Source organism: Schistocerca cancellata, chromosome 2 (assembly GCF_023864275.1).
Source record: "Schistocerca cancellata isolate TAMUIC-IGC-003103 chromosome 2, iqSchCanc2.1, whole genome shotgun sequence".
In the NCBI taxonomy this organism is placed as follows: Eukaryota; Metazoa; Arthropoda; class Insecta; order Orthoptera; family Acrididae; genus Schistocerca; species Schistocerca cancellata.
In genome coordinates, this window is record NC_064627.1 from 293,201,427 (window position 1) to 293,226,867 (window position 25,441).

Here is a 25,441-nt window from a genome sequence, read left to right on the forward strand (position 1 = left end):
AGACAGAGGTTAGCATCAGCTGTACTGCATTTCACAACTTCGCCATGCACAGCCAAAGTCCGAAGTAACGACATTCCAACGCTACGTCACAGCACACGGCGCTGCACTAGCAAGACTGGTGCGGCCCGGAGCTGGTGTCATCGCTACGAGTCAGCGAGGACTCGGGGAAGGTCGTTGATATCAGCAAGCTCAGCCAGCCTGTGTTACGCAGGTCACATTGTACTCGGCAGGAATAAAGGTGTTATGAATTAATAATGTTTCTTTGGCATTTCTGACGTGTCCACAGTCATTTCCTAGCATCCTGACAACTGGAGAGGTCACCGCTCGGCCTCCAGTCCACCATAGGCGACCGGGACCCCCGGGGCACCTACAGATATCAATCTCATCATCAATTTACATTGAATCGAGGAAACTGTCCTCTTCTGTTAAAGAGTTAAGGCATGAAAGCCACTTGCCTTCACTACATATAGCTGAACACTTTATAGAAGCTGGAGTGCTGGCAAGTGGAGGCAAACATGCCAAACTGAAGGTTTTTTTTTTTTCAATAAAGCTCTCTAGAATAGTTGCAGATGAATTCTCTTCAAAAGTATGGAGCTGCCATACATGTACAAACACACAATGAACTTTACTGTTGTGACAGCAACCTTATCAGGGGCTCAGGAACTGCAAATCCTTTATGTTTTTTCCTTCAATATTTCCCATGCTTGTTCCCTTTTCTTAAGCCCTACTTCTTTGTGTGATTACCACAAGGAAATGTATTTAACCTAAAATGCTGTAAATTCCCTACTGGCCTACTTAAATTAATAAATAGAGTTAACTACCTAGGTAGATATGGTAGCTAACTAAACTGCCCTTAAAAATGAGTACTTGGATGAATTTGGATGATTTGGGGTTGAAAAGTAACTGGATGTCACATAAAAATCTTTGCAGGAATTGTGCCCTACTCATACTTCCTCTTTCTTATTTGTATCTTTGCAAAAGAGTGAATGTATCTGAAAATTTAGGAGCTCTTTTTACACAGAATTTGATTCTTCACAATTTTCATGAATTACAGTTTCAATTTAAAGTATCTGTTTTTAAGTTACAGGCATTGTAATATGAGATAAATCATTTTTCCACCAAGATGGTAAAAACTTCTGATTTTTGATAATCCAGTGTGGCTAAATGGCTGAACCAGTTTTAATTTTTTAGTAGGTCATTCTACACAAAATTTTATGCTCTTTCACTTTGGAATTTTGAAAATTTTCTGTAGGATGTATCATTTTCATTTTATAATGGTTTTTGACGCTCAAAAGTTTTGCATAAACCAGAAACCACTGCAGACTCACTTAATTTTTATTTGGGCTATATAATGTTGATTAAAATTATTTCCAACTTGTGCACATTTATTGACCAGTGCAGTCTTTTTTTATTCTAATTTTCCTGGGCTAATTGATTAGATGCTGATGGTGTATGTGACTAGTGTTGACATGAGCTATATAAGCTGACATCAGTTTTACTAATTCTGACAGATTCTATGTTTTGAGCACCTTAAACTCTTGAACATGACTTTAAAGTGGAAACTGCACTAATGTAAATAATAATAAATTGTGCAGTCCATGGTGTCCAAGTTGTCATTTAAAAAATTCAGCAAAACTGTGAACCCAAATTAAATAGCTTGCCATATCTCTGCAGCCATATGTGGGTGTACATTACCTGCTGAAAAGTACATTCCTCCCTGTCAAAGAAATGGCAGTAGCACCGAGATAACAGCTTGTGCAAAGTAGCAGACACTGGTTACTGCACCCTGCACAAACATCTAATGTGATCACAGGTTGTTCATCAGGAGTATATACTCATTGATGGGGCATAGTTGTACCCTAGAATGAATGTTGCAAACATTATTCACCCCTAAACTTGGCACAGTTATTGCACACACAGTTAAAATAGAGGGTGCACAGACATGCCTCTTGAATGCCATCTGACCACTATTGACTGTGACAATTGAATCACTAGCATTACGACCCCTCAGTATGCACATATTACATCCTGGTGCCACTGAACACAGTACTTGAAGAGTTGCATTTTTTCTGGCAGTGCAGATTAGGTATACCAGTGCTATACGTGTGACAAATACAGAATCATTGTTATCACACTTCCATCTGCGAGTATGCTAATCTGTACCTTGTTTTAAACTTTCTAGCTGCCACTTTCACATGCACGATATACCAATTTTTGTATTCAGTCAGGTGAATGTCCATTCCAGAAGTTTGCCATTCTTCTCTTCAGTAATGGTTAAATTTGCTTGGAGATTGTTGTGCAATATGTGAAACAGAGGCAAATTTCTCTAATATTTTTAAAATTGTTGTTTTGGTTTATGGATATAAGTCGTTGTGTACTATGTCATTAATTTTTTATGGTATTATCAGTCTCTCTCTCTCTCTCTCTCTCTCTCTCTCTCATCACACACACACACACACACACACACACACGCAGGAGAGAGAGAGAGAGAGAGAGAGAGAGAGAGAGAGAGAGAGAGAGAGAGAGAGAGAGATAATGCTTCTATATTATTCAAGTAAATTCGTTACATGATGTTCATTTCATGTGAATACATGAACTGTTACATTATCACACTATTAGGTAACAATAAAAAAGATAAATATGGTTTTGGAATGGTACTTTTACTATCATCAGTGTTTGAAATTGAGGTCCAGTTAGCACAATAGTAATGTAGAATTGAGCTGAAGTGCTGCCTGTGGACATAATTTAGTAAATTTACATATGTTGTGTCATGTGAGATGAGCTGTGGCCCATCATATATTTTGATTGATAAAGTCCAGGTATGCAGACACTCTGGTGAAGACAGATGGAGCACCTTCAGTACCACACGGCATCATTCCCCAGGACACAACACCGATGAGCTCACCGTTCTGCGCCAGGGGGCCTCCAGAATCACCCTGCACATACCGTAAACAGGATATGAAGAAGTGCTTCTAGAATAAATATCAGTGCTTCTAGAATAAATAAGCTATCGAGTTACTGTAGATTTTCTCATCAAAATTTTATACATGCTTACATTTCTGCAAGGTGCAACATTCCATCAATAAGTCTTAGGTTAGTAATAGCAAACCAAAGTGTGACTGTTTTTAGTCTTAATACATAACAGCAGCAGTTGCATAAATTATGTTTAGTGTTGCCACAGGTTTGCAATAACTGAGATAACCCATTTGTTGTAATAATGCAATAAAGTGCTTTGAACATTTGAAGAAATAATATATTTCTGATCAGAAGGACTGCTTCAGAGGAAAAAGAATGAAGACAGATTGTGGTAGATGAACAAAGACAGTTTCTATGGTCCTAAACTTATTGTTAGCCAAATATATTTAATCTAGATGAACACAAAGTTCGCAGAAAGTCTAGGATAACTACATCACAAATTAACACATTAACCTAAAAATAAGTAACATCCTTGTTTAGTCAAATGAAAGTACTGGAAACTGTTACTTACAAAGCAGACAGAGATGCCATCATAGATGGGTCCCGTGCAGACCATAGTCTCTGTAAGTGGGTTCGGGCCCGAATATATGTCATCAATATTTTGTCTGCAAGTTTCATAGTCGATGACTGTGACATCAACTGTCTGTAGAACAGTCTCCGTCGGATCGTCCGCTGCTCCCCAGCCAGATAAGACAGCTGTAGATCCACCTGATGTAACAATGAAATGCAGGTTATAGCAAGCAAAGTCATCTAAGGACACACTGTCAGTTGTGCTCTGGTTAGTCATGCAAGGCCTGATATCACAGATCTCTCTGTTTAACATGCAACTGACTTTACAATCAAAGTCTATTTCAATGCTCCCATCCACCAATACTGATTTAGATTTCCCATCATTTCTGTAAAACACTTAAGGTAATAATATCAGGATCGTTCCCACAGAAAATAAATAGCCTATTTCCTTCCACATCCTTCCAGAATCATAGCTTGCACTCAGTCTCTGATTACATCATCATCACACTGGCTTTATATCCTACATTACACACTGACTTCAAATTCTTGTAATGTCCTGCAAGCCCTTCACATACACAAAAGAATGTACTGCATTTCCTATTTATTTCATCTCAAAGACATCACATGGCTCTGGCAACAAACATGCAGGGGATGGTCAAAACTATGGAAACACCACAAACACAACACATTACATGCCTGATATGGCGCAGGAAAACCATTCACATTCATGACAGCTTCCATTCACCTAGAAATGGACCGGTGCATGTCCTGTTTAGTTTTCGAGGGAATCTTGTAGCATTCCTCCTGCAAAATAGTAGCAAGTCCAGGTAACAATGATGAAGGTGGATAGCAATCACACACCCTTCCCTCCAATGAGGACCACAGAGGCTCAATGATATTGAGATATGGTAACTATGGTGACTGGGAGAGATGCGACAGTTCGTCTGCATACTCACAAAACCTGTCATGGATGATGCAAGCAGTGTGAACAGGGGCTCTGTAGTCTCAGAATACAGCATCACTATTGGAATGGAGCTGATCAACCAAAATGATCATATAATCCTTGGTACTAATGCAACCTTGCAGAGTAACCACAGGACCCGTTGAATACCACACTATATATGCCAAAATTATCATCGAACTACCACCATGTTTCACTCTTGGGATGTAAACTTGACCCGTAGTTGGAAACAGCATGCAGTAAGACTCGTTTGACCAAATGATTTTCTTCTATTGTTCCATAATCCAGGTTTTATGGCTTTGACACCATGTTTTCCTGTTATGGGCATTTGCATCACTGAAGGGTGGTTTTGTAATTCCAGCTCTCCCTGAAATTCCTTGCTTATGGAATTCCACTTGTGATGTTTTGACATTGACAGGGTTCAAAAGTGTGATATTTAGCTCTCCAATGACTTTTGCAGCTGTTGTCCTCTTTATTTTTTGTGACATCCCTCTTTGATGACCCCCATCACAATCACTCAACATACGCTATCATCTGTATTGTGATTATTGGATGATGTTTCTCTGCTTTGTATGTGATATAAACCTTTGATATGATGACTCTTGAAGCACCTAACATTTTGGCTACCTCTGTTACGTAAGCACCCACCTTATGAGCATCAACAATTTTCGCACATTCGAATTCACTTGGCACATATAATGCACTCAGAGTTACACAGAACATTGTTCTGACCATGACTGGAAATTTAAAAGAGGGAGGAACTACATCTCATGGTGGAAGCTCTTTTTTAGTGTAAGATCAGCGTCTAGTGGGAAACTCAGCCAGGCAAGTACTAAATAAGTTAAAAAAGTTCAAGATACTCACAAAAGTAAAGTAAACAATAATGTTAGTATATTTCATCAAAATATTGGGGGATTGAAGAATAAAATTGATGAGCTTCTGCTTTGTTTAGAAGATATAGAAACTGAGAATGTAATAGATGTACTATGCCTGTCTGAGCATCACATTGTCACTGATATGCAAAAGGTTAGCATCAATGGGTACAAATTAGCTGCACATGTAAGTAGAGATAATATGATGAGAGGAGGAGTTGCCATATATGTCAAAAGCTTCCACAGTGTAAAAAATTTAGAAACTAAAAAATTTTGTGTAGAGCAACATATGGAAGCATGTGCCACTGAACTAAAACTAAATGATGGCAGTTTCATAACTGTAACAGTGTATAGGTCCCCCTCAGGGAATTTCCAGCTACTTCTACAAAACTTGAATGCTTTGTTGTGCTATCTGTCAGACAGGGGGAAGCAAATTATCATTTGTGGGGATTTCAATGTTGATTCCCTGAAAGAGTCTAATAGGACCTTGTAGTATTACTCAGTTCTTTCAATTTGAGCTCCATCATTGATTTTCCTACTCGGATAACAAAGAACAGCAGGACATCGATAGATAACTTTTTTATAGACCAAGATAAGTTTAAGGACATAGTGATACTTTGTAGACTGCACTAAAGCAATTATGTATGATGCTGCATTACTCGAAATCATAATTAATCTTCTGCTGTACCCGCAGTTAACACATATAAGTTCTTTAATAACAGAAGAATCCCTTCCCATTGCTCTCTTGCTCAGCTTATGAAAAATTTGTACACTTTCTGTACAGATATTGGTTTGGTTTAACATTACAACAGTTGCGAGGAACGGATTACTAAATAGACTCTAAGAAAAAAGAAAAAAAGAACCACCCTGGAGGAATTACCTGAATGTTATGGAAATCACTAGATGTTATGCACATGTACAGACAAACAACTGATTACAATTTTTTAAAAAATGAATGATTTTTCAAGAGAACAAATTTCATAAGTTGAACAAATCAATTACATGTTGATTCACCTCTGGCCCATATGCAAGCAGTTATTCATCTTAGCACTGATTGACAGAGTTGTTGGATGACCTCTTGGGGGATATCATGTCAAGTTCTGTCCAATTGGCATGTTAGATTTTCAAAATCCCAAGCTGATTGTGGGGCCCTGCCCATAACGCTCCAAACATTCTCAGTTGGGGAGAGATCCAGCTACGTTATGGAATGATCTGGCTATCATGCTGGCCAGGGTAGTGTTTGAAAAGCATGAAGACAAGCAGTAGAAACTCTCCTGTGTGCACGTGGGCATTGTCTTGCTGAAATGTAAGTCCCAGATGGCTTACCATCAAGGGCAACAGAATATCATCGACATACCACTGCACTGCACACAGAGAGATTTTCTACTGCTTGTCATCGAACCTTACCTTTACCAGCGAGGTCACTGGGTTTCTCCCCAATTGAGAAACTTTGGAGCACTCCTACCAGCTAGGGATTTTGATGATCTAACACATCAATTGGACATATTTTGACAAGATATCCCTCAGGAGTACATCCAACAATTCTATCAGTCAATGCCAAACTGAGTAACTGATTGCTTAAGGGCCAGAGGTGGGCCAACACATTACTGACTTGCTCAATTTGTGAACCTCATTCTTTTAAAAAATTATCCAGTTCTTCTGAAATTGTAATCGTTTGTCTGTCTGTCTGTAAATATACATCACATCTACTGATATCTTTCCCACTTGGATAATTCCTTCATGGTGCATCGTTTTACTTTATCTTTTGTCTTAGACCGTATTTTGGACATTTGAGTAAACAGCCTATGTTCTATTAGTGAATTAACAGCTACAGTTCTGAGCTGGCCTACCTGCAGGGATTGAACCAGCAGTGGGCAAACTGATGGTCTGCACGTATGTGCCCAGAGACAGTGAGGACTGCAGGGTGAAGACAGCAATATCGTGTGGAGCTACGTCTCTGAAGAAAAAAAAATTGTTTCCTGTAAGCACTGTGTTAAGTTAGCTACTTTATAAAGACAGTCATAACTGTTGAATCACAATGAACAATATCTTATTAGTATGTGAGTCGCTAATAAAAGAAAATACACTCTAGTGAACTGAATTTCTTTGTGACAATGAAAACATTAATTTCACTATTTCAAATAAAATTCACTAAATGCAAATATCTGAGCATCGGTTCTGTTAGGCATTGATGTACTACCTATTAGTGACGAATGAAAATCTGTGCCGGACTGGGTATTGAACCCAGCTTCCCTGCTTATTCTGAGCTGTTGTATCAAACATTTTAGTTCAAGAGCCAATACTGACACTGTGGGGTAGAACCATGGGCCACATATGAACCGATCTTATAATTAATTGGTAACCTACATAAATTAGTTATGAGTGACCAAGAGACTAGATACAGTAAGGACATGATAAGTTGACCTCCTGTCCCTAAGTTCTAATTGTTAAAAGTCAGCACCATCCAGAATCCTTCACACTGACTGTTCTATGTTTCCCACAGAAGCCATAAAGCTAATAAATCACATGCAAATTACAAAAAATACAGCACTTCACTTCAAAAGCACAACTCCCAAAGAAATTGAAAAAATCATAAAATTACTTAAAACCTCTGGTTCTTCTGGATATGATGGAATCAAATAGGATTCTAAAATCATTTGCAGACTTAATCAGTCACATATTATGCTATTTATGTAACCACTCACTCAAAGCTAGGACATTTCCAGACATACTGAAACATGCAATACTGCTGCCCATCAACAAAAGTGGGGAAGGAATGTACTATCCATTATCAGGCCATCTCTTTACTGTCAGTGTTCTCAATGGTGTTTGAGAGAGTAGTTTATGATAGGATTCATGGCCATATGACACAACATTGCTTACTGACATCTACACAGTTCAGCTTTCATAAGGGATTCTCTACAGAGAGCTATATTTAGCCTAACAGATGAAACTCTAGATGCATTACATCTCAGAAGGTATCCAATGGGGATCTTTTGTGACTTTGCTACAGCTTGCATCTGTGTAGATCATAACACATTGCTAAACAAAACTTCAAGACTATGGCATCAAAGACAAACTTTTGCCATGGCTAGAATCTTGTCTACACATCAGGAAGTAAAGAGTTATCTTAACGGAGGCAAGTGTAACAGTAAACTCAGACAGGGTAAATGTAAAATATGGAGTCCCCCCAGGCCTCAGTCCTTGGGCCACTGATTTTTCTGATCTAAGTTAATGATCTACCAGTTACACTTAATGACAGAGCAAAAATGGTCATGTTTGTGGATGATACGTGTATTCTTCCCAATGCCAGATACAGCCCTGACAGTCACTAACCAGTTACACAAATGGTTAACAGCAAATAGCCTAACCCTGAATTTTTCAAAAACTAACATTACACAGTTTAAGATAGTAAGTAAAAAAACTCAAAGTTCCTTAAATGGAGATCAATAACCAAAATATTTATGAAATCACACACACAAAATTCCTATGCATCAAGAAGACAGTTAGCAAAGATGGACAGAGCAAAGTGATTAGATGGTCAAAGAACTTGGCATAGTGTGTTTTGCCCTGAGAGCTATTCCTCACCTCGTTAATAGAGAAATATTCCTTTTTTCATATTTTGAATATTTCCATTCTGTACTACCCAGTGGTATTTTCTTCTGGGAAAATGCTAAAGGAGTTGAATGAGTCATCAAACTACAAAAATGAGTACCAAGGTTAATATGTGGTGTGCCTAACAGAACATCCTGCAGAGGTAAGCATAAAACTAGACAGTGGACAAAATTTCCACCAGGCTCTGCAACCCTGACAAAAGTTCATACGGGTATAACTGAGTCAGGAATAAACGTATATAGCAAGCTTCCCATCAGTACAAAAAAGGAAATTGACGATGCGCAGGCATTCAAAATAAAACTAAAAACATTCCTCAGAGAATAAACTTGTTATAAAATTAATGAATTCCTATAGTAATAAGGCATCCTTTTGAGTAAAAATAAAGGAAAGCAAATATTTACTTATGTCATGAAGACAAAATTGTGTACTACTAACATAAGTTATGGTTCAGAATGAGATTTTCACTCTGCAGCAGAGTGTGTGCTGATATGAAGCTTCCTGGCAGATTAAAACTATGTGCCAGACCAAGACTTGAACTCGGGACCTTTGCCTTCTGCAAGCACGACACACACCCTGTCCTCACAGCAAGGTTCACAGGAGAGCTTCTGTGAAGTTTGGAAGGTAGGAGACAAGATACTGAGAGAAGTATGGCTGTGAGGATGAGGCATGAGTCATGCCTGGGTAGCTCAGATGATAGAGCACTTGCCCACAAAGGGCAAAGGTCCTGAGTTTGAGTTTCGGTATGGCAAAAAGTTTTAATCTGCCAGGAAGTTTCATATCAATCCACACTCTGCAGCAGAGTGAAAATCTCTTTGTCAAACATCCCTCAGGTTGTGGCTAAGCTATGTCTCCACAATACCCTTTCTTCCAGGAGTGCTAGTACTGCAAGGTTCACAGGAGAGCTTCTGTGAAGTTTGGAAGGTAGGAGATGGGATACTGGAAGAAGTAAGGCTGTGAGGACAGGGCGTGAGTTGTGCTTGGATAGCTCAGAAAGTAGAGCACTTGCCCACAAAAGGCAAAGGTCCTGAGTTCGAGTCTAGGCCTAGCACACAGTTTTAATCTGCCAGGAAGTTTCATATCAATGCAGACCCTGCTGCAGAGTGAAAACCTCATTCTGGATTCATCCCCCAGGCTGTGACTAAGCTATGTCTCCGCAATATCCTTTCTTCCAGAAGTGCTAGTTCTGTAAGGTTCACAGGATATCTTCTGTGAAGTTTGGAAGGTAGGAGACGAGATACTGGCAGAAGTAAGGCTGTGAGGGTGGGACCTGAGACGTGCTTGGGTGGCTCAGATGGTAGAGCAATTGCCCATGAAAGGCAAAGGTTCCAAGTTCGAGTCTTGGTCCAACACACAGATTTAATCTGCCAGGAAGTTTCAAAAATTATAGTGATAAAATTTAAATTTATTTATATCATAGGTTAAAATGTGTACTACCATTTATTCTACACTATTAAGTATACACTTGAACTTACTAATGTGATGGTGATAAAAATTTTGTATTTTAATTTACTTACTTTGTATTTACTTACTTTGTATTTTAATTTACTTAGAAGCTAGATTAAGAAAAGGCAAACCTACGTTTCTAGCATTTGTAGACTTAGAGAAAGCTTTTGACAATGTTGACTGGAATAATCTCTTTCATATTCTGAAGGTGGCAGGGGTAAAATACAGGGAGCGAAAGGCTATTTACAATTTGTATAGAAACCAGATGGCAGTTATAAGAGTCGAGGGACATGAAAGGGAAGCAGTGGTTGGGAAGGGAGTGAGACAGGGTTGTAGCCTCTCCCCGATGTTATTCAATCTGTATATTGAGCAAACAGTAAAGGAAACAAAAGAAAAATTTGGAGTAGGTATTAAAATCCATGGAGAAGAAATAAAAACTTTGAGGTTTGACGATGACATTGTAATTCTGTCAGAGACAGCAAAGGACTTGGAAGAGCAGTTGAACAGAATGGACAGTGTCTTGAAGGGAGGATATAAGATGAACATCAACAAAAGCATAATGAGGATAATGGAATGTAGTCGAATTAAGCCGGGTGATGCTGAGGGAATTAGATTAGAAAATGAGACACTTAAAGTAGTAAAGGAGTTTTGCTATTTGGGGAGCAAAGTAACTGATGATGGTCGAAGTAGAGAGGATATAAAATGTAGACTGGCAATGGCAAGGAAAGTGTTTCTGAAGAAGAGAAATTTGTTAACATCGAGTATAGATTTAAATGTCAGGAAGTTGTTTCTGAAAGTATTTGTATGGAGTGTAGCCATGTATGGAATTGAAACATGGACGATAAATAGTTTGGACAAGAAGAGAATAGAAGCTTTTGAAATGTGGTGCTACAGAAGAATGCTGAAGATTAGATGGGTAGATCACATAACTAATGAGGAAGTATTGAATAGGATTGGGGAGAAGATGAGTTTGTGGCACAACTTGACAAGAAGAAGGGATCGGTTGGTAGGACATCTTATGAGGCATCAAGGGATCACCAATTTAGTATTGGAGGGCAGCGTGGAGGGTAAAAATCGTAGAGGGAGACCAAGAGATGAATACACTAAACAGATTCAGAAGGATGTAGGATGCAGTACATATTGGGAGATGAAGAAGCTTGCACAGGATAGAGTAGCATGGAGAGCTGCATTAAACCAGTCTCAGGACTGAAGACCACAACAACAACAACAACAATTTACTTCATAGTGACAAAATGTAAATTTCACTATTTATTTGTGGCAATGGGATAAAAATGAGTATTCCTATTCATTCTGCTATTTTAAGCATTCACTTGAAGATATATCAGTAAAATGCAGGTTGTAATGTTGTCTGCAGCCACTCGTTCATAGAAAATAAGTATTTGTATGGTATATAAAATGCTCACATAATTTTGTATTATTTCACTTGTCTTGTCCTATATTACTAGCACACCTTTTGTATGATATGTAATCAACAGGACCAAGTAATAAATCAAATCAAATCTAACCACTGCTACCACTCTCAACGAGTCCAAAATTGTGACACTGTAATTACCTAGTCTTGAAACCACTTAAATTGCTGACCGCGGAGAACCATAGATGTTTGGATCAGATTCGATACATACAGTCTGTCAATGATAAGTCCACAGATTGCCACCTTATTCTCTGTTGAAATGGTTCAAATTATTGGGCATATTACTTTCCAGTATGGAAAGTATGTTTATAGGAGAACGATTAAGCGTATTTTACAATTTAAAACAAATTAATCTACCTTTGCACCAACTTCATTTAGTGACTTTAACTAAGATTTATTGATCTTTATTTATTTTGAATTAATTGAATTTTGCTAGGTACAAAAAAGGTCCTGGTCTATCCCAGACAATTATATAAACACTCAGCCCCCTCCCCCAGGATGTCCCCAGACGACCACAAAACTAGGACAAATGCAAGGAAATCCAGATGCATGGCAGTTGTGTAATTGCCTGATGAAGTGGTGTTGTGTTTTCTGCATGAGTGGATGATTAACTGATTAATAACAGTAATTGTACACATACTGAAATGCATTGTGGAATACGTAAACATGTGATTACTAAATATTTTGAATGTCAGTTTCCTTCTACTCAGTGTGTTGTACCACAACAGCCATAATTAATTTAATGTTCATGTGACAAACAAGTACTGCATTTTAAGATGACCATCTCTGTAATGCAAATTCAAGAATCAATCTTACATCTATGTCAAAATTTTACTAGAGCAGTTGATCGTTATGGGTTGTGCATTCCTGTGAGTTGTCAGCACTGGCTGCAGTGGCCAGGCTACTTACGCATCTGCCCCCAAGGTAAGTGGCCAAGTTTTCATATCTCACTGCCAAATTCACCTACATCAATTAAAATTAAGCACATTTTAAAATTTTAATAATCTTGTAAATATTTTTGTTTGTAACTAAGCAGGACAAACGTTCTCTTAAGATGCTCTTGACGTTGGTGGACGTTTCTGGATTCAGCATTTAGTTGGTAGATGCATACTATTATAAAATATACCTAAGAAGCAAGGACCACACGAATACTTGATGTGGGTCACAGTTCGACGACCACTACCTTAACCACTTTGGCTAACCATGGGTGCCTCCTGGACTCCCCCAACTTTCACATGTCACTCTACACCTCTACATCATAGTCTCTTACAGAGAATTTATTTCAGAGGGCTGTTAGTGGTATTTCATATCTGTTCATCTAGACATGCAAGTGGGTATTAATTTTACTCTTACAGTGCAGTTATGCAGTCAGCGTGATTTATTACATTTACGTATTCTTATGACGAAACTACAGGCAGTTAACGTAACAGAGTGGAATATCAGTACCGGTAACTCGTGACTCACGACGAGCTATGGAACCTGAAAATGTCGTAGTTTTATTCAGAGCATTGCGCCAAGAATTCCCGGAGTGTGTACTCACCCAGTGTAGTCGGGATGCACGATCTGGTCTGCGACTTGTATCTCCTGCTCGCTCCCATCATTGCTAGCCAAGTCGTATTCTCCAGCCACAGCCTGTCAACAAATCACTACATCATCAACAACGTTATTTTTCCTTGGGAGTTGAGTGTAATTAGTTTTTGATCATGTGAGGCAGTTCGACATATGCTTTGTGAGAAAGTTAACAGTTTGCGAGTATTATCTGTCACCCTTTTCCCAAGTTTGTACTGTTAGAACTTCACTAGAAATGTTTCAGACGTCGTTATTATGTGGATTACCCACTTCCACAGCCAAGAAGTGAACACCCTAATTAGAGTTGACCATACAAGTAAAGCCAAGTTGATATGGTTGTTTGAATGATTTAGTTCACTTTTCAGCGTGCCGAAGAGGTACCAATAGGCTTTTCTATTGCTATCTGATTAATTGATACTCTTTTCAGTATACTCAATGTAAATGTTTCATAATTATGTGAAGACATCAAAAGCATAGTCATTACATTGTATTGTTCATTAAAATTAGTTGTGCCATAGTTGAAATAAAGTATGCAATATTATGAGGGCTATTCAGAAAGCAAGGTCTGATCAGGCATGAAATGAAATCCAAAGTGAAAATCCAATGACGCTTTACGCAGATGCGTTGCCCAATGTCTCTAGTGCGGCCATCGACTGCGTCATTTCGCTCTTTTCAGTTCTGAGTGCGCAGTGAACACGCAAAGATGCTAGAAAATAGTGTCTCCCATCAAATATGAGGGCCTGGCGAAAGATTACGCCCGATGTCATGCAGCCCACGTAATATAAGTGTCACGTGTTTCCTCCTTCATGACAGTTCTAGGCTGCACTTTATAGGGACAATGAAGCCGCCCCTGCAGCCCTGCAGCGTTTTTGATGGGAAATGTTTGATTACCCACAATGCAGTCCGTAACTGGCTTCCCCTGAGTTTCATCTCTGCTCACGTGAACCACGGGCTATGAAGACAACATTCTGGCACAGACAACGAGTTGTCAACCAGCGTAGATGATTGTTGGGAAGCATAGGCAGCTGCCTTCTATGAGAAGGGGGTTGGTACAACGCTACGACAGATGTCTGAGTCGGAGCGGTGCCTAGAAGTAGATGGAAACTGTTACAAATAAAACATTTTTGATTTTCACAGTGGTTTTCATTTCGCGACCAATCAGACCTTACTTTCGGATTAGTCCTCATACATTTGAACTATGATAAGTTACAAAATTCTTTGCTAGAGTTGGGCTGGATTTTACATGAATGTTCTCAACATGTCGTTAATAATGAATTGTTTTCTTTAAAAAAATATGCCATGTGGCTCTTGACGTTCTTTTGGTAATGACACCCAGATAAGCTACTGATTTGATAACAGGATGTGTCATGGAGAAATCATTATTTTCATGTACTCTTAGCATCAAATAAATCTATTTCATACTGACGACAAATGATATTGTTCCCTTCTCAATTGTAGAGAGACTTAAATTTCTTTTACTGTAGTGTTATATAAAATGCTGTTGTACTGGTGGACATCCTCTACATCTACATCTGCACAATTACTCTGCAGTTCACAATTTAGTTAGTGCCTGGCAGATGGTTCGTCGCACCACCTTTAAGCTACTTCTCTATTGTTTCATATCTGTGGCACTTAGTCCCCTATTTCGAGACAAAACAAAATGTGCTCCCCTTCTTTGAACTTTTTCGATGTCCTCCGTCAATCCTATCTGATGCGGATCCCATACTGCACAGCGATACACCAGAAGAGGGCAGACAAGCATAGTGTAAGCAATCTCTTTGGTGTACCTGGTATATTTTGTAACTGTTCTGCCTATAAATTGCAGTCATTGGTTCCTCCAAATTAATGTAACTTACAAGACACATGTTGCACAGTAAACTTGAAAGTAACAGCAATTTGACTTTTTGCATCCCGAGTCATGTTTACTCAGAATAATTAAGGAAAATATTCCACAATAACAGAAGATGATCTCCATTATATTTCAATAAATCTGACGCATTGGGCGAAGTTTCAACACACAAGGTCGAAAAGTTTCTAGCCCGAAATAGTTACCGTAATGTCTCGCACAAACAACTACTTTTATGTTGACCCTTTGTGGGTATGCAAGTCAAATTTCGCGGCTCCAGCTTCGTTAGTTTTACCGCTATGAAAAAAAGCATTGTATACCGTAGTGTAAGCAAAATGGCAAACATTGAGAGAATCAAGAATCGTGCTGTGATTGAATATCTTTATTTGAAGGGAATGACGCCAAGGAAATTGTGCAGGACATGGGGAATACACTTAAGGACAGTGTTCCGTCTTATGCAACAGTGAAAAACTGGTTGTCTGACTTCAAACGTGGAAGAACGAGTGTGGAAGATGTGCCAAGGAGCGGAAGGCCTGTACTGTCACCACTGATGAAACAGTGACTGCAATTCACTATACAATTTTGCAGGATCGTCGAACAACGTTGCAGCACATTTAAACCACATTTGTTGTGTGATGCCCTTAGGTTAGTTAGGTTTAAGTAGTTCTAAGTTCTAGGGGACTGATGACCATAGATGTTAAGTCCCATAGTGCTCAGAGCCATTTGAACCATTTTTAAAACCATATTTGGAATCTCCCATGGGTGTGCTCATGACATTGTTCTCGATATTTTGGGAATGCAGAAAGTTTCATCTCGATGGGTGCCGAAAGACTTGAATGCAGAACACAGACGGGAGTGTGTGCAGTATTCTGTAGAAATCTTCCACCAATTTGAAGCGAATGAAGACGGCTTTCTTGCATGGTATGACATTGGGCGAAATGGGTGTTTACCACTTTGATCCTGAGACAAAATAACAGACACAACAATAGCAATGTCCTTCATCCCCTACCCCAAAAAAATTGTGGGTGCAAAAATCAGTTGGTAAGGTGATGGAATCGGTCTTCTGGGATGCAGAAAAGGTAATTATGGTGGATTTCTTGTGAAACGGCGTAAGTATTAATGCATCGTACTATTGCACCCTCCTGCACCATGTTAGAGAAGGTATAAAGAAAAATAAGGTGCAGAAAATTGGTGCACGGAGTTCTTTAGCATCAGAAAAAAGAATTGGGGCACAGAGCCCTCGCAACATTGGAAACTCTGCGTGACTGCAGGTTCAAATAGTTATGTCATCCGCCATGTTCTCCAGATTTGGCTCCATCAGACGCTTTTTTTCTTTTCCCAAGCTTAAAAGACGACGGAATGACAATGATGATGCAGTGATTGATGCTGTGAACGCTTGGTTGGGCTCGAAATTGAAGACCTTGTATTTGAATGATTTGCGGAAGTTATCTGAGTGTACGCGCAAGTGTATTAGTGTACACGGGTATTACATTGAAAAAAAATTGGTATTATGAATTTTCTGTCATTCTTTATTTAACTTCCTGGCAGATTAAAACTGTGTGCCCGACCGAGACTCGAACTCGGGACCTTTGCCTTTCGCGGGCAAGTGCTCTACCAACTGAGCTACCGAAGCACGACTCACGCCCGGTACTCACAGCTTTACTTCTGCCAGTACCTCGTCTCCTACCTTCCAAACTTTACAGAAGCTCTCCTGCGAACCTTGCAGAACTAGCACTCCTGAAAGAAAGGATATTGCGGAGACATGGCTTAGCCACAGCCTGGGGGATGTTTCCAGAATGAGATTTTCACTCTGCAGCGGAGTGTGCGCTGATATGAAACTTCCTGGCAGATTAAAACTGTGTGCCCGACCGAGACTCGAACTCGGGACCTTTGCCTTTCGCGGGCAAGTGCTCTACCAACTGAGCTACCGAAGCACGACTCACGCCCGGTACTCACAGCTTTACTTCTGCCAGTACCTCGTCTCCTACCTTCCAAACTTTACAGAAGCTCTCCTGCGAAACTTGCAGAACTAGCACTCCTGAAAGAAAGGATATTGCGGAGACATGGCTTAGCCACAGCCTGGGGGATGTTTCCAGAATGAGATTTTCACTCTGCAGCGGAGTGTGCACTGATATGAAACTTCCTGGCAGATTAAAACTGTGTGCCCGACCGAGACTCGAACTCGGGACCTTTGCCTTTCGCGGGCAAGTGCTCTACCAACTGAGCTACCGAAGCACGACTCACGCCCGGTACTCACAGCTTTACTTCTGCCAGTACCTCGTCTCCTACCTTCCAAACTTTACAGAAGCTCTCCTGCGAACCTTGCAGAACTAGCACTCCTGAAAGAAAGGATATTGCGGAGACATGGCTTAGCCACAGCCTGGGGGATGTTTCCAGAATGAGATTTTCACTCTGCAGCGGAGTGTGCGCTGATATGAAACTTCCTGGCAGATTAAAACTGTGTGCCCGACCGAGACACGAACTCGGGACCTTTGCCTTTCGCGGGCAAGTGCTCTACCAACTGAGCTACCGAAGCACGACTCACGCCCGGTACTCACAGCTTTACTTCTGCCAGTACCTCGTCTCCTACCTTCCAAACTTTACAGAAGCTCTCCTGCGAAACTTGCAGAACTAGCACTCCTGAAAGAAAGGATATTGCGGAGACATGGCTTAGCCACAGCCTGGGGGATGTTTCCAGAATGAGATTTTCACTCTGCAGCGGAGTGTGCACTGATATGAAACTTCCTGGCAGATTAAAACTGTGTGCCCGACCGAGACTCGAACTCGGGACCTTTGCCTTTCGCGGGCAAGTGCTCTACCAACTGAGCTACCGAAGCACGACTCACGCCCGGTACTCACAGCTTTACTTCTGCCAGTACCTCGTCTCCTACCTTCCAAACTTTACAGAAGCTCTCCTGCGAACCTTGCAGAACTAGCACTCCTGAAAGAAAGGATATTGCGGAGACATGGCTTAGCCACAGCCTGGGGGATGTTTCCAGAATGAGATTTTCACTCTGCAGCGGAGTGTGCGCTGATATGAAACTTCCTGGCAGATTAAAACTGTGTGCCCGACCGAGACACGAACTCGGGACCTTTGCCTTTCGCGGGCAAGTGCTCTACCAACTGAGCTACCGAAGCACGACTCACGCCCGGTACTCACAGCTTTACTTCTGCCAGCAGAAGTAAAGCTGTGAGTACCGGGCGTGAGTCGTGCTTCGGTAGCTCAGTTGGTAGAGCACTTGCCCGCGAAAGGCAAAGGTCCCGAGTTCGAGTCTCGGTCGGGCACACAGTTTTAATCTGCCAGGAAGTTTCATATCAGCGCACACTCCGCTGCAGAGTGAAAATCTCATTCTGGAAACATCCCCCAGGCTGTGGCTAAGCCATGTCTCCGCAATATCCTTTCTTTCAGGAGTGCTAGTTCTGCAAGGTTCGCAGGAGAGCTTCTGTAAAGTTTGGAAGGTAGGAGACGAGGTACTGGCAGAAGTAAAGCTGTGAGTACCGGGCGTGAGTCGTGCTTCGGTAGCTCAGTTGGTAGAGCACTTGCCCGCGAAAGGCAAAGGTCCCGAGTTCGTGTCTCGGTCGGGCACACAGTTTTAATCTGCCAGGACGTTTCATATCAGCGCACACTCCGCTGCAGAGTGAAAATCTCATTCTGGAAACATCCCCCAGGCTGTGGCTAAGCCATGTCTCCGCAATATCCTTTCTTTCAGGAGTGCTAGTTCTGCAAGGTTCGCAGGAGAGCTTCTGTAAAGTTTGGAAGGTAGGAGACGAGGTACTGGCAGAAGTAAAGCTGTGAGTACCGGGCGTGAGTCGTGCTTCGGTAGCTCAGTTGGTAGAGCACTTGCCCGCGAAAGGCAAAGGTCCCGAGTTCGAGTCTCGGTCGGGCACACAGTTTTAATCTGCCAGGAAGTTTCATATCAGCGCACACTCCGCTGCAGAGTGAAAATCTCATTCTGGAAACATCCCCCAGGCTGTGGCTAAGCCATGTCTCCGCAATATCCTTTCTTTCAGGAGTGCTAGTTCTGCAAGGTTCGCAGGAGAGCTTCTGTAAAGTTTGGAAGGTAGGAGACGAGGTACTGGCAGAAGTAAAGCTGTGAGTACCGGGCGTGAGTCGTGCTTCGGTAGCTCAGTTGGTAGAGCACTTGCCCGCGAAAGGCAAAGGTCCCGAGTTCGAGTCTCGGTCAGGCACACAGTTTTAATCTGCCAGGAAGTTTCATATCAGCGCACACTCCGCTGCAGAGTGAAAATCTCATTCTGGAAACATCCCCCAGGCTGTGGCTAAGCCATGTCTCCGCAATATCCTTTCTTTCAGGAGTGCTAGTTCTGCAAGGTTCGCAGGAGAGCTTCTGTAAAGTTTGGAAGGTAGGAGACGAGGTACTGGCAGAAGTAAAGCTGTGAGTACCGGGCGTGAGTCGTGCTTCGGTAGCTCAGTTGGTAGAGCACTTGCCCGCGAAAGGCAAAGGTCCCGAGTTCGAGTCTCGGTCGGGCACACAGTTTTAATCTGCCAGGAAGTTTCATATCAGCGCACACTCCGCTGCAGAGTGAAAATCTCATTCTGGGAGCATTCTTTATTTGTTAGGCTACAAAAGTTTCGACCCCTCTCCCTCCATTTCGACAGTACAGTCAAATTACCGTGTGTTCATTTAAAACTTATTGGATGGCTATTGCTTAGCAACACTAAAAACTGTTTAAAGAATGAACTGTGCTTGTAATGAAATATTTAAAAAAATTTCATTTCCATGTGTGGAAAATAAAAATTCTCTGTAATGTTAATTTAACTCAGAACTTCTAGTTACATGTTCAGCCATCTGGGAGCAGCTGCTTCGCATGACTACAATGCAGTTTTGTAGAAGACTATGGCAATACCTCTTCTCTGTATACAAAAGGCAACATCCTGACTGACTGACATCACCGCCCAGCTGAAACAGCTATAGACAGAAACTTGAAGTTTGGAGAGCCTGCTGATCTTACAGTGTAGGCATTCTTTAAGAACGGATAGGGTATGAAAGGTTTTCTGGAAATATGCCGCTGTTAAGGTAGTTTTTAAGTCTGGTATTCGATTTCTTGGTAAGAAATAAAGAAAATAATAAATGTTTCAGCAATTTGAAAATTTAAGCCCTAGTGGGGTGTAATAGTGACTGAAAGCTTTTCTGGAAAATAAAGCATTATTAAATAACTATTACAGCTTTTTTAAAGCTACTTCCATGAAAATAGCATTTGACTTCTCAGTTAAAAACAAAAAAATACATGTTTCACGGTTTTTGGAAATTCAGCCCCTAAGGAGGTGAAAGAGGGGATGAAAATACTTGTTTTGTAAATAAAACTACCTTTTCCTACTGCTCATCACTTTGGTTATCCCTTACGCATTTCGCCTTCTCCTGTTCTAACGCATCATCAGTGGGATCTATAACGATACAGTTTTGTTAGTTTAAGATTATTAAACAGTTCACTTCGTGATTTATTTATTTATTTATTTTGTAAAAAAGTAATTACTTATGATTTGCTGATCTTCGTTTCCCCACATCTATAAATGTATCATTATAGATCCCATTGATGATGCCTTAGAACAGGAGAAGGCGAAACGCATATGGGATAAATAAAGCAACTAGCAGCAGGAAAAGGCAGTTTTATTTACAAAACAAGTATTTATATGCTTGCTGTGGAGGATGGCCACACAAACAAACTTGTTGAGGGGATGAAAATTTTTAAGAAAATAATTGGCTTTATTAAAAAATTTAAAAGTTAAATCTATGAAAACTAGTATTTCACTTCTTGGTTAGATATAAAGAAATATATGTTAGGGGTGAAAGTACCCATGAAAATTTCAGCGTAAGAATACAAAAGGCATGATTAACGAAAAATTTGAGTCCAGGTACCCGAATCGCTTTTTGGTCAGAAGTACATTCGGAAAACACCATGCTTCCGTGGTCTTAATGAGCGTGAAGAGGTTGTTGGCAGGCATGCAATTCGTGAACAGTACAAAAATTCAGTTAAAGAGAAAAAAATCCGTGCAGACCATACAGTCTGTGGAAGCGAAGCAGCGGGTGATAAGATAGTAGCTCTATAGGCGGCTACTATTTTTGCCTACAGCCATTTGCATTTCACAGTTGAAAGCTGTCAAAAGCGCTGCAAGGTGTCAGAGAGTCCCTTAAGCTGACAAGACTGTAGGAGTATCTTAGTAGTAAAGAATAAGTGTATTAAAACTTCAGTCATGATGTGGCATTGTTTTTTTCACACATCTCGATGTTTTAAGATGTCATATCTCTTGAATTATATGGCGTACAATCATATACCATATATATGGTCTGTGCGTACAGTGCTATGTTTGTGTAGCTACCCTCAGCAGCATGGACCATAGACAACATAGACTGAACATGACGTCATTTTACTGAAACCAACATATAAGTCTCATGACTCGAGGCACGAAGCTTGGTGATGAGTATGTCACTACACATTTATAGTGCACAATTTATGACATTTTTGTTACAGATTAAATGTGAGCTTTTTACTAGAAGCAGAAGTAATGCCATCACATATGCCTGAGATAAGTCTTGTTTTGTATCCTGCAAATTAGATAAACTGACGAAAATCTCTGTTTTGAAAGTGAACTACTTTAAAATGCTTGCAGATATGTTTCCTTTAGTTGAAAGTTAGAATATATGTTGGTCCTTAAGTGTAAAACTCGATGAAAGAGTAACGTTTTGCCAGCCGGAGTGGTCGAGCGGTTCTAGGCGCTACAGAACCGCGTGACCGCTACGGTCGCAGGTTCGAATCCTGCCTCGGGCATGGATGTTTGTGATGTCCTTAGGTTAGTTAGGTTTAAGTAGTTCTAAGTTCTAGGGGACTGATGACCTCCGAAGTTAAGTCCCGTAGTGCTCAGAGCCATTTGAACCATTTGAAGTAACCTTTTAAAATGACAGAACTTTAATATCTAACTCACTACAGGAATTCTCTACAATATTTTCAAATGTGTTTTGTTCATTGTTTTGGCATCCGCACTGCATTAAGTAAAAATCATAAAATATAAACGCTTATTGTGCCAAAAACGGACATTACGGACACAAACAGATTTTATTTCCTATAAATAGTCGGAGGAAGGCAATGGCAAACCACCTCCACTAGGACCTTGCCTAGTAAGGCGGCGCGGGTCTCCCGCGTCGCTCCCCTACGCTCTGTAAGGGTATGGGACTCATCATCATCAAAAGCGTAGTAAAACATTTTATATATATCGTTGAGAAAACTAATGCAGCCTGCCAAATCGATATTTCATCTTCCATTCCTGTGGATGCGATGAATTAAGACTGACAGTGCAACAAAAATAAGCATTCACCAAATAACTGTAATTATGTAGTTTGTGAAAAGAGCTGTATGCTTTAAATGGTCGCATGCAATAACGATAACATGACATTAATATTAGGAATTTCGGAAAATAGGTTAACTGCACTAGTACACGACGTATAATAGGAATTCGAAAAGTCATTTTGTTGTTAAAATGTATGCTTGATTTCAGCTATAAATGAAAAAAACTGTCAGCTCCGCTACGTATAACGCGAAGTGATAAGAGATTCGGCTTGCTGCCTCGAGTCACGTGACTTACAAGGGAACCTCCCCATAGCACCCCCCTCATATTTAGTTATAAGTTGGCACACCGGATAGGCCTTGAAAAACTGAACACAGATCAATCGAGAAAACAGGAAGAAATTGTGTGGAACTATGAAAAAATAAGCAAAATATACAAACTGAGTAGTCCATGCGCAACGTAGGCAATATCAAGGACAATGTGAGCCCAGGAGCGCCGTGGTTCCGTGGTCAGCGTGAGCAGCTGCGGAACGAGAAGTCATTGGTTCAAGTATTCCCTCGAGTGAAAAGTTTACATTCTTTATTTTCGCAAAGTTATGATCTGTCCGTTCGTTCATTGACGTCTCTGTTCACTGTAATAAGTTTAGTGTCTGTGTTTTGCGACCGCACCGCAAAACCGTGCGATTAGTAGACGAAAGGACGTTCCTCTTCAATGGGAATCGAAAACATTTGATCGCAAGGTCATAGGTCAACCGATTCCTCCAAAGGAAAACACATCTGATATATTCTATACGACACTGGTAGCGGCATGTGCGTCATATGATAGGAATATGTTGTCGACCCACCTAACTTGTACACTTGGCGAATGGGTAAAGAGATTCTTCTACCTTGCCCGATTTAGATTTTCTTGTGGATGTGATAATCACTCCCAAAAAAGTGATGAAAGCATAAGAGTTTGTCACATAAACTGAAAATAAAAAATTAAACTTTTCACTCGAAGGAAGTCTTGAGCCCTGGACCTCTCATTCCATAGTTGCTCACGCTAACCACGGAACCACGACGCTCCTGAGTTCAGACTCTCCTTGATATTGCCTATCATGTGCATGGACTACTCGGTTTGTATATTTTGCTTATTTTTTCGTAGCTCCACATAATTGATTAGTAATATTACATAGCTTGTACATTTCATACTACAGTTTAGCGCCCCATTTACTGCAGACTGTTTGGGCAAGTGTGCATACATGCTGTACAATATCCGATAAGCATCGCTCACATACTTCACAAAATAAACTTACATATGGCTGCAGACCCGTTAGGAGGAATGGTTTGTGATGCTCCTTTGTACCTCCTTTGGTTCTGGTTTTACTTGTCTCGAGCGCCATAAAGTAGGCAAGTTAGAAGTGCCAGTGGGTAAGACCTGCTTTTCTTTTCAATATATCTTTTCTCTTTCTTTCCGCATTGAGACCAGTTAAACAAAATGCGGAAAGTCTATGGGGGTATCGCGAAATTATATATTTCTACAATTTTCTACTCCTAGGAAACTTTCTTTTTCACAAATATTTAATTAAATGGGAAATATTATTGCCACATTTTGTTTCTCGATTAAAAACCGAGACAGTTATGTGTTCTGAATGATTTTCTCGGGGCCTCAAGACGTTTATGTGAAAATTAGCACTGTCCTGGTAAAACTGGGATACCTGGTCAGCCTGTGACATAATTTGGTAGGTGCATTTAGTAGAATATCTGGATACTGTCTGCAGAATTCATTGCAAATAAATTAGTAGTACAAAAGTAATAACTTTAAATGTCATGCACAATGCTGAAGTTTTTCACGCATCTGATTGTTTGTGACTTTTATCTCCTGAACTACGAAGGGTATATAATTCTCACGCCCACAGCGATTGTTGTCTGACAGTAAGGTATAACTCTACCAAATTTGGTTGAAATCGGTCCACTGGTTCAGAAGGAAATGTGCAACATACACATATTCATGCACTGTGGGGACAAAACTCATGGATGCCTCACAATATCGTGTTGAATCTCCTTTTGCCTGTCATAGTGCAGCAACTTGATGTAGCATGGACTAAACAAGTCATTGAAAGTCCCTTGAGAAATACTGAGCCATTTGCCGCTACACACATCCATGATTGTGGAAGAGTTGTCGGTGCAGTATTTTGTGCATAAACTGATCTCTCGATTATGTCCCATAAATATTTGATGGAGTTCATGACGGGTGACGTGGGGGGCAAAATCAATCACAGGAACCCTCCAGAATGTTCTGACATGGCACATTGTCACCCATAAATTCCATGGGTGTTTAGGAAGATGAAGTCCATGAATGGCTGCAAATGGCCTCCAAGTAACTGAATATAACCACTGCCAGTCAGTGATAGGTTCAGTTGGACAGAGGACCCAGTCGATTCTAGGGGAACAAGCCCACAACATTATGGAGCCACCACCACCATGCACATTTCCGTGTTGGCTTTGTGGGGTGTGCCCCATACTGGAAACATACCATCAGTTCTTACCAACTGAAACCATGACTCATCTAACCAGACAATGGTTTTCCAGTCGTCTAGAGTCCAACTGATATGATCTGAAGCCCAGTAGAGGCGCTGCAGGCAATATCATGCTGTCAGTAAAGGCACACACATCACTCATCTGCTACCATAGCCCATTAATGCCAAATTTCGTTGCTCTTCCCTAACGGACATCCCACATCGCTTTCTGCAGTTATTTCACGCAATGTTGCTTGTCTATTAGCATTAACAACTCTGTGCAAACGGCGCTGCTCTCCATCGTTAAATGATTGCCATGTGTCAGTGTATTGTTCATGGTGAGAAGTAATGCCTGAAATTCAGTTTTCTTGGCACACTCTTAATGCTGTGGATCTCAGAATACATATAATTCCCCAAGGT

At 40.6% G+C, this 25,441-nt stretch overlaps 1 protein-coding gene across 1 annotated transcript in view; it reads right to left on the reverse strand.

Annotated features, from left to right (window-relative positions):
* Positions 1 to 2,611: 2,611 nt before the first annotated feature.
* The window catches only part of LOC126145196 (trypsin-1-like), a 45,488-nt gene continuing 22,658 nt past the window's right edge, over positions 2,612 to 25,441 (reverse strand). Inside the window, exons 4-7 of the mRNA XM_049915539.1 lie at positions 13,350 to 13,441; positions 7,170 to 7,276; positions 3,488 to 3,684; positions 2,612 to 2,936 (exon numbers count right to left, since the gene is read on the reverse strand). Coding sequence (XP_049771496.1) covers positions 2,793 to 2,936; positions 3,488 to 3,684; positions 7,170 to 7,276; positions 13,350 to 13,441 — 540 coding nt within the window. The 3' untranslated portion in view covers positions 2,612 to 2,792. The remainder of the gene's footprint in view (positions 2,937 to 3,487; positions 3,685 to 7,169; positions 7,277 to 13,349; positions 13,442 to 25,441) is intronic.